This window comes from Oreochromis aureus, linkage group 9 (assembly GCF_013358895.1).
Source record: "Oreochromis aureus strain Israel breed Guangdong linkage group 9, ZZ_aureus, whole genome shotgun sequence".
NCBI lineage: Eukaryota > Metazoa > Chordata > Actinopteri > Cichliformes > Cichlidae > Oreochromis > Oreochromis aureus.
Window position 1 is genome coordinate 21,459,107 of NC_052950.1, and position 14,200 is coordinate 21,473,306.

The following is a 14,200-nucleotide window of genomic DNA, read 5'->3' on the forward strand; positions in this document are numbered from 1 at the left end:
TGTGTGTCATGATTTATGAATTCTGAACACATTTTAATGACCATTAAATCCCTGTGATTTTTACTTTCCACAATAATCAGCTAACACAACAAAAAAACACATTTCGGCTTGTCTTTTCATTTTGAAACTGAGGTTTTTGGAGAGCTTGAATGTAACTGTACCTATCTCTAAAGTGCTTTGTGTTATAGGCTTGAAAAAAAAAGTGATGTGGTAGTCAACACAAAAAGGCTCAGACATTTTTCATAGTGTGTTTTCTAAACAAAATGCATTTATTTATCACAGTTCATGGGCTACATACTAAACTTTAGGGATAGAAACACAGTATCGATCCTATTGCGCTAGCATCGATCTGATACCAATATCAACGTTGGTATTTAAACTATCGATATTTGGATCGATCCACCAACCTCTACTGTCAACAGGTCAGCAAACAGTGTTAAGAAAAAAGAAAGCAGTATGTCAGCATGTTCTCAATTCAAGTTTTAAAAAAATGCTTAGTTTAAGACACACAAAGGTAGTAACAGAAAATTTACATCTTTCAACAGTGGCAGGAGTTAAAAGGTATATTAATATGGACCTTCTGGTTACATGTGCAACATGTGTAATGTTAAACAGCTTTACTTATTTTGAGTAACACCTTAAAAAAAGTCCCAAAAACTGTAGTTCCTCCAATGACCACAAGAGACTGGCTCTAAAACACACAGAGTTTAAAAGATGGCTGCAGCCACGCTTTGATTTGTAAAGTCCCGTCACTGATCTTTGAGCGGTGGGATTCTCATATCGCCATTTTAGGGATTTGAAACCAGGTATGACAAGTGAGCGGTTAATCTGACTGTGAAACTGCATGGCCATTGGTAAACAACTTGTTATCTAATGAGCAGATCCGGGATAATCTTCCTTTGTCATGCTTAGAACGACCAAAATGTGCAAAATGTTAATTGGTTAATATTTTTTGACTAAGACCTGAAAGGAGTAACTGAACTTATAAAGTCATGAGCAAAGAGTTCACTGAGGAAAGAGGGCTGTTTTTTCCATAGATTTCTATAGGACCAGAACCAGCTAGAGCAGGGTGTCGAACTCCAGGCCTCAAGGGCCGGTGTCCTGCAGGTAGATATCACCCTGGGTCAACAAACCTAAATCAAATGATTAGTTCATTACCAGGCTTCTGGAGAACTTCGAGACATGTTGAGGAGGTCATTTAGCCATTTAAATCAGCTGTCTTGGATCAAGGACACATCTAAAACCTGCAGGACACCGGCTCTCGAGGCCTGGAGTTCAACACCTTTGAGGATTCACCCCCATTGTGGATGTGAAAACAGGGTCAAAGCATTTCGATGCTGACATCACTTTTCAGATCTGGAAGCTACTTCTATGTTTTCTATCTGTTCATGGACCAAAAGTAAGTCAATTCCCATATAATCCCACGTTGTGCAAAACCTTAAATGCCCAACTTTACCAGGTAAATAGGCACTTTAACAACGTAATATAAAAACTGGCTTTGGTCTCTATGGTTAATCGATTCATCCCATCTTCAGAATCAGCACTTAACCCTCTTATTCAAATATGCAAATATCCAAATATGCTCACTTCTATTACTCAATCTATTAAAATGTTAAGATCCACAAAACAGGACTTCACAAATAAATGGATGATGCCACTGTGACATATAGTGTAAGGAATACAGTAATGTGCCCATGTGTGTTATAGACACAAAGGTAGAGAACTTGACAAGATGATGTATACGTAATCCTGCAGAAGACAGGGTCTGGCTTCATTAGCTGTGATGTGTACGTCGCTGCAGTGGCCATAACTCATCCCGATCTGTCTCAAAGGCAGCGGCGTTCATCCAAATGCAGACACCAACAGACTCATTAGAGAGTCAACAGGAAAAGGCAGGTTAGCTGGTTAGAAGTGTGACATGGGACAAGTTCATCTTTCATTGAAAAATGAGGACGAATTCAGGAACAAATGATCCAATGACAGAACCCGGTGCCCTTGACAGGACAAAAGGCAGAGTGAAGGAGACATCAGTGGCTTGTTCAAGTAAAAAACTTTAAAGGATAAGCAACCCAGCATGCATTCACTATGAAAGTGTTTCTTCTTTGAAATTCAGCTCAAAACAGCATAAAATAAGTAAAAATAGAAATACTTTGATCATCCTTAAGACACACAATGTGCCAAACATTACTAAAAAGGCAAATAAAAAAACCAAAAAAACCCCACTTGAGTGTTGTTTATCTGATTGCAGCGTGGGAAGCTGGGTTCAAAACAGCTGCACTGAAATGCACTTTCATCTCTCCAGCCGCCTCATCAGACTTGTGTTTCACTACCTTAAAAATGCACCCAGACCAAAAAAAGAAATCAAAGGTCCCACATGCATGAAGAGCACAGATCAAAAGAAACTGGTAGAGAAACATTTTGGCGCTGAATCACCGTTAAATACAAACTGAATTGCTGATCTAACAGGTGTCAGAGGTCAGTCACAGGCTCACAGTGGAGGGACACCGGTCAGGAGGTCAGGTTTTCCCAGGTGAATCGAACCCTTGTGCTTGTTTTTCTTTGGCTGTGCGGTCATCTTCAACTTCTGCTTTTTCATCTACAGGTGTCAAATTGAAATATCTAACATGCTGAAATTTGAGCACTTCATTGCCCCAACTGGTCCATCCTGGTTGAAGACTTCTTGCAAACAGCTCCAAGCACTTGGCTTCAGCTCCAATGTATGGCTTCAGCACCTCTGTGAAGGGAAAGGAATGAGCGAGAGTTATTATTGCATATCATAAGGCTTTCGGTGTCTGCCCTGCTATTTACAGTCTTCACTGTGCAAACTGGAAAATACTCCTTTCATATTTCACCTGGAGACCTAACAAACCTGAAGCTTCACAACTATGATGTGAAACCTAAGCTAAACAAGATTTGACGGACTGGAATAATAAAAGAACACAATCTCTGCTATAGCATGTATAGCATCACAATTACATGTGGTCAAAATTACAAAAGACAACACACACAACTGTAATGTCAGCTAAAATACGTCAAAACACACTCACATGGCAACTTCTACCACTTCCAAACAATAGGGTAGTGTTGTATTTGCTGAGAGGCTACAGCCTCCCAAACAGGGCTTTCTCAAAGGTAAACTCTGACCTACGAATGCGTAAAGCCAGTCTGAGATCGTAGTAGGAAATGCATGTTTGAAAGCATCCATTGTATGAAACCGAGGAGAAGTGAGGGGAAGATACCGCTTTACCCTTCAGCATAAAGTATTGTGTGTGAGTGTGTGAGTGTTGAGCCAGCTCTCATTTCTTTAGATTAGGAAAACGGGAAAAAAGTATATAAGTATATAAAGTAAAATAGTGTACAATTCGAACCAGTTTAAAAGTCTTGAACACAGCCTGAACTCTGTCAGATAAACGTTCTTGTAATTTGTAGCTAGTCTTCAAGAATAATTCTCCAGGTTTCCTTGAAGGACATTCAAATCTCTTCTTTGGATCTTGGCTGCCTTTTGTTCCATTCAAAATCCAACATTACTTTTCTTCGTTCATAGTTCCATCAATTTTGGCAAGATCAGCAACACCACTGTCTGAAACGCAGCTCTCTCCTGATCTCCTCCTTATAATGACTTGATCCAAATATTTCAAATGCGGATCCATCACTGAGACCTGTTGCCAGTGAATTTCATCCCAGCTCTTGCATAATTATCTTTACAGGTTTGCTTCTATACCTCTCTTACAACAAGCCAGTATGTCTGCACACACACATACCTGTAGTAAGAAACTTAGTACTTAAAATTAAAGCTTCAGTGGCTCTTCAGTTCTCTATATTTGAAATATATTACCTTCAATTTAGTATAAAATGATGTGACAAGCCCTAAACTTTGTGGTTTTCAATAAATTCATACAAATGTAACATGACTGCCTGAGCCTCTCCACATGGTGGTTGTGGTGGAGTGGATTTGAACCTAGCTCCTCCAGTCAAATGTCCTAACATAAGCAACAGAACCCACACAGCTTCCTATGGATCCATCAGTGTGCAATGTGAGCCATTGATAAAAGCTCAAATTTTAAAACTTATATATTCATATCAGTTCAATAATATGTGATTTATGCAGTATAATCCATTGTTATCAATGCTATTGATTATGTTAGCTGTTAATGTCTAATATAATCAGGAAATGTTGGATTATGTAAAAGGACTTTAGTGGTTGTGTGAGAAGAAGATGTAAATCTCATCCTGACTAAACTCATTGGTTTTAAAATGGTTGCTTCAAAGATGGGAACCGGGTTTGTGGCCACCACCGTTAAAAAACAGCAATAAAAAGTCAGTCTGCATGTGAATGGAGTCGAGTTGGCGATAATATGGTGATTAGCTCTGGAAAATTGGTGAACATCACAAATCTTTTGCTGTCTGTTGCCAAAATTCACATTAATTCACTTCACCTAACACCATAACCCAGCTAACTGCATTTCTTTGGACTGTGGAGGAAACTGGAGTACCCAGACAGAAACCATGGAAACACAGGGGAAACATGCCAACGCCACGCAGAAAGGCCCCACCCAGATGTTAGACTCAAACCCATGACCTCCTTGCTGTGAGGCAACAGTGCTAATTACTGCCCAACATTGTAGATCATAGAAGTTGACGGTTTTGCATCTCAACCTTCATACCATCAACTATGGTTACAAACTCTGAGTAGGGACCAAAAGAATGAAATAATCGGTACAAGCGGCAGAAATTAGCTTTCTCTGAAGAGTGGCTGACCTCTCGCTTAAAAGATAGGGTGAGGAGTTCAGTCATTTGGGAGGAGCTCACAGAAGAGCCGCTACTCCTTCACATCAAAAGGAGCCAAATGAGATGGCAAGGGCATCTGATTAGACACTTCCTAGGTGAGGTGTTTTCAGCATACACCACTGGTAGAAGGCTCCGGGGTAGACCCAGGACACGCTGAAGAATTATGTCTCTGGACTGGCTTGGGAAAGCCTCGGTGGCCACTCGGTGGATAAGCTGGAGGAGGTGGCCAGGAAGAGGGAGGTTTGGGTGTTTCTGCTTAGACTGCTGCTGTTTCCATGACCCAAATCAAGAAAAACAGTGATGGATGGATGGATGGATGGATGGATGGATGGATGGATGGATGGATGGATGGATGGATGGATGGATGGATGGATGGAGGACAATTTTTTTCTAGCTGCGTGAATATTTCCATCCATTTTCACTCTGATGTGCTTTGTAATATATAAATAAAGTTGTGAAAAAATGTATGTAATCATTTTAATATTGAAATTTTTTTTTTATAACCCAAACTATTTTTTACCTCAACTAAATCAAACAGTGAGTAAAAGGAAGTCCAAACAATGCATCTCAAACAGCTGACTTATACCACCACCACTCTTTCTTATGAAGACTCTTGGTGCTGTTTTAAAGGGTAAATAGTAAACCACTGGACAATGAGGCGTTCTTCTCAGTGAGCCCACTGGCTGGTAGAAGACGGCACCTACTAGAGACATCTATAGGGCCTATAAGAGACGTTCAGCTGGGTAACAACATCTAAATTGAGTGCATTTAATAGGATATTTCAAAAGAAGTTCATTTTATTTAATGTTTTGTACTTAATTTACATTTATATGTCACTGTTACATTAATGTATACTAGTGCTTCTCTGTGTGATTGAAAAAACAAAACTTTGCCTGTTACCCTGTAATAGGCAGAGGACAGAGCTGGCAGTTTCCCAGCTCCTTCACGCCATAGCACTGATTTTTCTGTGTGGAGAGACTGCCAGTGACCTTGGCTCTATAAGGAATGATATTCCAGGAGAGGCACACCTGACAGATACGTATCACTTCCTCTGCCCCTGTGTTACTCTGTCTGCTCTTGTGCATTCTCAAACCACCCTGACACTTGCCTCAGCCAACACTCACGGAGTTAATGAGCTCAAAAGCCCGATCCCCAAACCGATCCTGCCGAATGTGCTGTCCTGTCCCGCATTTTTTTTCTTCCTGTGCACGTCAGAGAGAGACAGTCACGGTGAGGAAAGGCCAAACATGCAGCTCTGCAAGTAATTCAGCTCCTATCGGTGACTCAGCTCTCAAAGTTGAATACAGAATAAAAGGTCTAATTATCCTACCTTTGAAATGGGACAGTGTATCAAACTTCTGCCAAGAATAACCCGAGGCAAAGGAAGGTGTTATTTCACTACTCTCCTGACACTTTCGCTGTTAGATATTCTTCCTTGCAGTCTTCCCATATCCTCATCAGGATTAACCAAGCAAAACCAAACTGATTATTCTTCATTAGCTCCCTTACACTGTAACAACTAATGTCCTTGGTCTTCATTATGATTCCTCAATATGCTGTTCAGCCACACTGTGTTTATATTCTACTTATTTATGAATAAAATATCTTCAACATACTCACGGAATTGACTACTATTAAGATATTAATGTCAGATATTAATTTGTGGCGTCCCACTGGGTTTGGCTTTGGAACCATGTTGATTTTTATTCATATATTGATACATAATTGCCAGGAAATACATAATAACATAAAAAAATGTTACTAACAGATATTTTTTTCCATTTGTTTTTACTACACCCAATTAAATAACTAGTGTCTTAAGACAAAGTGCTATAAGTTAGCGCTTATTTTTTTTGTCAGTTATCAACAAGAAGCTGTTCCCTATTGTTACATTGTTTTTAAAGAAGATAAGAATTGAATCCAAACCCTTCATTTCAAGCATGCTTTTAACAAGTTTCATTCATGTGTCATCTGTGATGGAGGCACTATGAAAGTTGTAATGTCCTGTATTCCAGACGATGTAGCCAAGTATACACTGACCAGACACCTTGCCGCTACAATGGAGCCCTTTTTACTTCAGTGCTGCCTGAATTCTTTGTGGCACAGATTCAACAAGAAGCTGCAAACATTCTTGAGATTTTGGTCGATATTGACATGACAACATCACACAGCTGAGCATTCATGATGTGAATCTCCTCTTCCACCACATCCCAAAGTTGCTCTGTTGGATTGAGATCTGATGAATGTGGAGGCCTTTTACTTACAGTGAACTCAGTGTCGTGTTCAGTTTGAGATGATTTGAGCTTTGTGATATGGCACAATATCCTGCTGGAAGCAGCAATCAGGGGATGGGTAATCTCTGGTCATAAAGGGACGGACATGCTCAGCAAAAACACAGCAGTAGGCTGTGGAGTTTAAACAATGCTCAGTTGGTATTAAGGGGCCTAAAATGTGCCAGGAAAATATTCCCCATACATTTACAGCACCACCATGACCTGAACTGTTCATACAAGGCAGGATGGATCCATGCCATCGTGTTGTTTAGGCCAAAATCTGACCCTACCGTGTGAATGTTGCAGCAAAAGTCGAGACTCATCAAACCAAGCAACGTTTTTCCAATCTTCTATTTTCTGATTTTGATGAGCCCGTGTGAACTGTAGCCTCAGTTTGCTGTTCTTAGATGACAGCAGTGACACTCCTCTGACCTCTAGTATCAACAAGGCATTTTCACCCAGAGAGCTGCCACTCACTGGATATGTTCTGTTTTTCGGACCATTCTCTTTAAAACCTACAGATGGTTGTGTGGAAAAATCCCAGTAAATCAGCAGTTTCTGAAATACTCAGACCAACATCAATCCCACATTCAAAGTCACTTTAAATGACTTTTTTTCTCATTCTGATGCTCAGTTTGAACTTCAGCAGGTCGTCTTGACCATGTCTACATGTATAAAATACATTGAGTTGTTACTATATGACTGGCTGATTTGATATTTGCATGAACACGTAGTTAGCTGAACACATTAAACTAAAAAAATGGCACGTGCGCAGTAATGGTGACTCCACTAGTAATATTAGAGCCAAAAATAAGTATGATCCATAAAGAGTAACAAGAGTTAAACACAGTAGCTTTCATATCTGTCACTCCCTGGTTGTGACAGTTGGTGACAAGCAGGTGAAGAGTCGTTTATTTCCCCTTAAGTAAGAAGCAAAAGAAGAGCAAATATTTGACTCCAAATTAAAGACCAGTGCTCCCCTGTATCTCCTGGTTGTAATCTCCTGATATTTAAGGCGCGTTTGTAAAAACATGTTTGCTTTACCAGCTGTATGAAGTTGCCATCTGCCATAACCAAATGAAAAAAAAGCATGTTTTATTAACATGGGACCTCATCCATGTAAATATTCTGTACTGTAAAACAGAGACAGCAGCATGTTTACATGCAAAATGTCACACAGATCGCTCTCAGAGAGCCACATCCCAATTTAAAGCAATTTGATAACACAACTGGTAGTGTGCTTTTTCTTGAATATTAGGCACAGCTACTAAGGTGCCAATTAAAATCCCAAATTGGGAAGGGACTCTCACAAGTTTTGAAATTGCAGGGGGGCCTAATTAATAAAAAACACATGTCTTGTCTTTCAGAGAAGCTTGAACCAGTTTTTTTTTCTGCAGTGTGGCCATCTGGCAAAGACGTTTTGTACCCATAGTGGAGTAATGGTGTCCCTTATCTCTCCATAGCAACCAAGTATGTCAGTGATATGAGCCCCATCTGAGTCGGGGAACAGAAGTGGGTCAGACTTTCTCAACACGCCATCAAGGCTGCTCACATGCTGACATGCTACATGAAAAAAAAAGTACAGCAGAATTACCGGGGTGACATTTTGAACTGAGGAAGAAAGGAAGTTCAGGTTGGTTAATACGAAAGGTGTTGAGATTTCTAGTAGTTGCATAATCTGTTGTAGGTGTGAAGAAAAGGGAAAACTCATCCCTTAAGCCTCTAGGTGTTAAGTTATCATCTCAAATGGTTAAATGAAAAGAAATGATCTGCTTTGGTCGGCATCTCCGCAAGAGTTGGCAAAACCTTTCCCAAGATTTCACTACACATTGCACCGTCACATCTGAGACACACCCACATCCAACGGCGCTTTCACACCTCGTGTAGAATAACAGAGCGTGCATAGTAGCTGGAGTTGTAACATAGCGTAGATGCTGCTCACTCTGGTCATTTAGTAGTACTACTTTGTATGCAGTGCTGTTGAGAAAAATACAACACATTGTCTATATGCGGTCTACATTTTTTAAAGTATAACTAGATCGATGATTGCTGTGTTTCCAAGTTCATATATTCCAAGTTATACAGCTATAAAAATCCTCCACAGCAGCAAATAACAAACAAACCAATTCTGATTAAACCTGCTGAGAGGCTTTGCCACAAACACAGAATCACACATGGAGACTGAACACAAATTGTATCCTAATCTGCTTAAATCTCTATGGCATCACAGATTCACAAAAGCAATCATTATGATTTAAATCTTTATTTTCACAATACTGAACTAGTGCCCTGAGACAGAGGCGTTTCTGTGCTGCCGAGAGGGCGCCAGCAAACACTGGCCGTGTTTTGCTCTCCATACTGCACAATAATAAATCGCGTTCCCCTGAGAGGGAGTGAGATGACGTCAAGCCTCTCTTTTTCATAGTCTCTGCATATTCATTGTCAAGGTCTTACATTGATTCTAAGAAGCAGAGTGGATGCTGGAATCAAGGTTTAACACAATCAGTGCAAACAGGACTAAACTGAAATCTGAGCAGTAGAATTGCCCGCTCTGACAAGCCAGTCCTGTCAGAGGTTGATGATTTAATGAATTTAAGTGTAGTTATGAATTGAAGCAGTATTTTCGCCTCCAATCTGGAGACATTTTGAAAAGACAAAGTTTTTTCGCAGTGGATAACAAATTCAATCGTAAAATTGTGTGGCTGAAAAAGTAAAGTGATGAGTCTGTAGTTAATTCTCTTCCTTTACAAAAAAATAGACTTTGTGGATGTTTTAAATTCAAGAGCTGCGATTACTGCTGTTAACATCAAGATGTTGTATTTCATACATGCACTGAAGAATATACTGAAGAAGCGACGTACACACACACACATCTGTGATAGCAGAATTCAGAGCTTATCACTCAAGCTGTGTGGCAAGGTAACGGTCATTGATGTGACACTACTGCCCTCTGGTGGCAAAGAGACAGCACTGTACTTGAATATTCACCTGACAGCGAAGGCTTCTGAGAGTGCAGAGCTGATGGGACACTGACAATCAAACGCTGATCCTCCACAGGCACCTCTGATGTCTCTGAGGGGCTGAAAGAGGGTACACAAGTCTGTCAGCATAAATAAGATTTGGATAGCTCAAGAAATAAAGGAGGCCATCTATACGAACAACCATCACTGAACAGAGGTGGTGGCTTACGGCACCAGCTATCAGCCACCTGCATTACAGTTTTGAGATCTCAAACCAGGCATTTCAACCCCCACTCACACCTTGCCTCAGGTGACCTGGATAGTTCACATGATCGTGGTGTGGGACAATGTCTTACAGAGGTTTCACACCTTTTAAATTCCAGAGCTGCTGTTGCCTTGAATAATATCAAGATGTTACATTTGATACATGCAAACCTGAAGAAGTGATATACTTAGACATTGCTTTAACACCCGTGACAGCTTACCATATAACTTCAGGGATAAATCCTCCTGCTATCAGCCACCTACAGTGCAGCATGATGGTGGAGTGGAACAATGTCTTACAGAGGTTTCACACCTTAGTGTCGATGGCGGTAATGACCACGCCTTTTTTCACACTTTGGTTCATGCGACACCTTTAGTGTGTCAGCGACCCTCAGGACCACGTCCAAGGGGACAAACTCCACTAAGGGTCAAATACCTTGGACTCTCCATCAGTTTGGAAATGAAAAAACTCTTGGATGAGAAGCAAAATGTGTTCAAGGGTCTAAAGAAGTCATTCTGCCCTCCTTCAAACACTCAAGACTACCATGACCTGGATGACTGAGAAACTATGATTTATATATCCAGTCCTGCAAAAGTCTTGAGTCAGTCCTCATTTCTCTATATTATGGTCTGATGAAATGAAGAAGAAGATGCCCGAGGAGCTAATCCTGAGGACTACCAAAGAACTGACAAGAAAGCTTATCTAAGAGCTTATCTTTTCAAGCTCGTTAGAATTGTACAAACTCAGTTTTTGCCTTATATACTGTATTTTGCTTTATGTTTGCACACATTTCAATACATCGCTGCACCTTTTTCCAGTTTTCCTAAAAAACATCTTTTAAAAATGAGTTACTCAAGACTTTTGCACAGTACAATATGGAATTTAAAGATGAAACTCAAACATTTCACACCTCTCTGAGATATCAGCAGAGCAACGATATCGGCCCAGGACCAAGACTTCATACGGTTTCTTGTGTGGTGAGTCTAGCGGAAACACAAATTGCCCAAATGTGGTGACCTGAGGAGAAATAGCATCGTCTTAAAAACACTTGGATTGACATTAGCAGGTAATGCTTCCAGTTCCTAAACAATTAATTAGTTGAAAGTTCCGTATTATCTGTACCTTGACCCAGAACCATTCAGCCACAACTTCTACGCCCCAATGTGGATACAGCTCATCACGGACAAAACGCAGGTGGCTTGGCCGGTTAGTCACCCAGGTCACCACTAAACAGTTTGGAGATGCCAGCAGGGGAATAGGGAGCCGCTTTAGCTGGGATGAGGGCAACGAGCCGTATCTTCAGTGGGAAAATTGACATAGTCAGTGTAAATTTCTCAACTGTGGGATAATAAAGGTTTATTCTATTCTATTGTAAATACAACCACCATGCCCATTACTTTTCTTTATTTTCTAGCCATTTTCGCTTCTTCAACCAGTTTTTGTCTGGTGCCACCATCAGGCTGAAATCTGAAGGTTCAGAGTGATTAACCTTAACAAGTTTAATGACTTATGTGAACTTTTCAGGTCATATTTTTTGCAAATTTAGTGAGAAAGCTTCACATCTGCTGTATGCACAAACAGTTTTGGTTCACAGATGATACATTTTTCTGACTCTAGTGATTGCATGACTTCTTCTTTATAATCACTGTGAGTAATTTTGATAGAAATGTATAAAAAGGATTGGCTGGATTGTCAGGACATTTGTTATGCATAAGGCTCATGTTGCCGTGATTATTAATTCTAATAATGCTGATATTTCCTTACGTTATAGCTTTAGGCAGCTTTTTTCTTAGAGGACACTGAATGTTTTGAGCTCTTGAGGTCTCAAAATCCTTTATATAAAACAGACTGGGATGAAAATATCTCTCTGATTAATATCCATGGTAAGACCATAATATTTTACAGTACGGGGACATGTGCAAAAATACTGACTTTATCAGTTTCTTTTCTTAGAAGCTCTCTTATTTGTTATTCTTATTCACCCTGCTTTATATCCTCTTGTAAGATGTAAATTTCATACCCAGAAATCTATAAAGTTTTATCCTCTTTTGCTTCACTCCTCCAAAAATACTTGAATACTGAATTACCTGCGACTTCTTTTCACAGACTTGTTTTCCCATGGTGGATCCATAACGATTAGGTCGAACCTTGTTCCGTCTGTGTGAAAAACAAGCAAAGAATGTCAGGCTGTGAAACAACAAACAAGATCTCTCTTGAGATGATGAGAAATTACACTGAGCCATACCACAGTTATTTACAACACTTAAGTTCAGGGAAGAGTGCTCATGTTTTTGCCTCACACAAAGATAAACTTTTGCCTTTCAAATAATGGTATCACAAGCACACAGAATTGTAAGGCTTTAAAAAAAATTAATAATCTTTGTTTCAGTTAACATTTCTTTGTAGTTCACATGCACTGCTCCCAGTGTTTTACTCACAGTGGACTAATGGCTGTATCCTCGTGAAATCAGACAACAGGAAAGCCGTGTGTGGGGGTATTACATACTCCTCTCCCATCAGGGTAACCACGGTAGCCCAGTTTGCCTTGTTCTCTGTCACCTGAGAGAACAAGTCGACGTGAGACGTACAGCCATCCTCGCCAACAAGTAACTGAGCGCCCCGTTCCTGCTCCTCATCCTCCACCAGAGGGAGATCTTTAGCCATTTCACAAAGAGCAGCGAGGTTGCACTCCTGTGAAGGAAGAGGCTCTTTGTCCACGTTTGTCTGTCCATTCAGATAGCCGAGCGGTTGTGCAGAATCCACCAAGTACTTGGTTGCCTCCAGAATAACAGACACATAACAGAGATTATTTAGTCTAAATACTAAACCAGCTTCCTACCTCTAATATTTTAAACTTTGATTAATGCACAATAACCTGAAACAAAGCTCCACAGACTGAAAGCTAGTGTTAAAATGCATAGCTTTAATTTTGTTGGAGATAAAAGTCAATGCAGCAGTTGTAGAGATCTTATCTTTTAATTATTTTACAATGTCTCAAAAATGGACATCTTACAAAAATGGATACCTCTTAATCTTTAAATTTAGTTGTTCTCAGTCCCATCACCACAGATGAATAAAATAAAGCACCTAGACGTGTAGTCTGCCTTTAAAAACATTGGTTAAAAAAAAAAAAGAGAAAGAGGGTCATTCTAAAGAGCTCCCTGATTTTGAGTATTCTGCTGTAATCGGCCGTAACTGTTGCAATAAGTCATCTTCTGAAATGTCTTTGTAATGTTGTAAGAGGAATTGCTGAAAAGAGACAGGAATGTTACTTGAAAGAACCAGCCGATTTTAGTGAAATAAACCATAAGTTTGAACCAGTTTGCACTTTACAATTGTGGAAAAGAAAATGACAAAACATGAAAGAAAAATAAAACACATAAAACTACTAAGATAGTGACTTGGCCTAGTGTTAACTTTTGGTTCTTAATATTGGGTGCACCCTGACTCCTTAACTGTTATGGAAAACAAATGACTCAAATTCAGTGTCCATTCAAATGAAGATCTCACACACCTTTCATATGTAGAGAATGTTCTACACAACAGCTTATTATTTAAAGTCCCAAATAAAACTTGTCCAAGGGGTATAGTGCAAAAATTTCCAGGATGTAAAAGTGTGAGTGATACAGTCCTACCACACTGCAAGGTGCAGCAGATCATCAAGTAGAAAAGAAGGGAATCTCACTCTCTCTAAGTCCTGGTGGGATGGCTTGCCATCTAACTCACTGAAGGAATCCACCTCAGGAACAATCAGCATACAAAAAAAAAACCAAAAAAAAAAAACCTGATTGATCTCAGTGCATCATGGCCGAAGACAATGGTATGGTGTTTCTCGGTCGGAACATGTGGGGCTCTTACTTCTGGAAGCAGAATGAGATGAACCTTCAGACAGTTCATAACAAATGAGAGCTAAC

General features: G+C 39.9%; 1 protein-coding gene across 1 annotated transcript; it reads right to left on the minus strand.

The window, feature by feature from the left end:
• Positions 1-257: 257 nt before the first annotated feature.
• On the minus strand, positions 258-13,294 carry LOC120441825 (N(6)-adenine-specific methyltransferase METTL4-like). The gene is made up of 7 exons (XM_039617278.1): positions 13,275-13,294; positions 12,725-13,101; positions 12,374-12,443; positions 11,409-11,583; positions 11,197-11,303; positions 10,050-10,141; positions 258-2,734 (listed from the first exon to the last, which is right to left on the minus strand). Exons 1-7 carry the CDS (start codon positions 13,292-13,294, stop codon positions 2,517-2,519), a joined length of 1,059 nt encoding a protein of 352 aa, XP_039473212.1. The 3' UTR covers positions 258-2,516.
• Positions 13,295-14,200: the final 906 nt, after the last annotated feature.

What these genes read in the sequence shown, in the direction of transcription:
- LOC120441825 (XM_039617278.1), bottom strand. Translation starts at nt 13,294, where the DNA reads ATGTCCATTTTTGAGACATT. An exon ending in GATACAGCCATTAGTCCACT is followed by an intron (nt 12,444 to 12,724) that starts GTGAGTAAAACA and finishes TTTTTCACACAG; the next exon opens with ACGGAACAAGGTTCGACCTA. An exon ending in CTGAATGGTTCTGGGTCAAG is followed by an intron (nt 11,304 to 11,408) that starts GTACAGATAATA and finishes ATTTCTCCTCAG; the next exon opens with GTCACCACATTTGGGCAATT.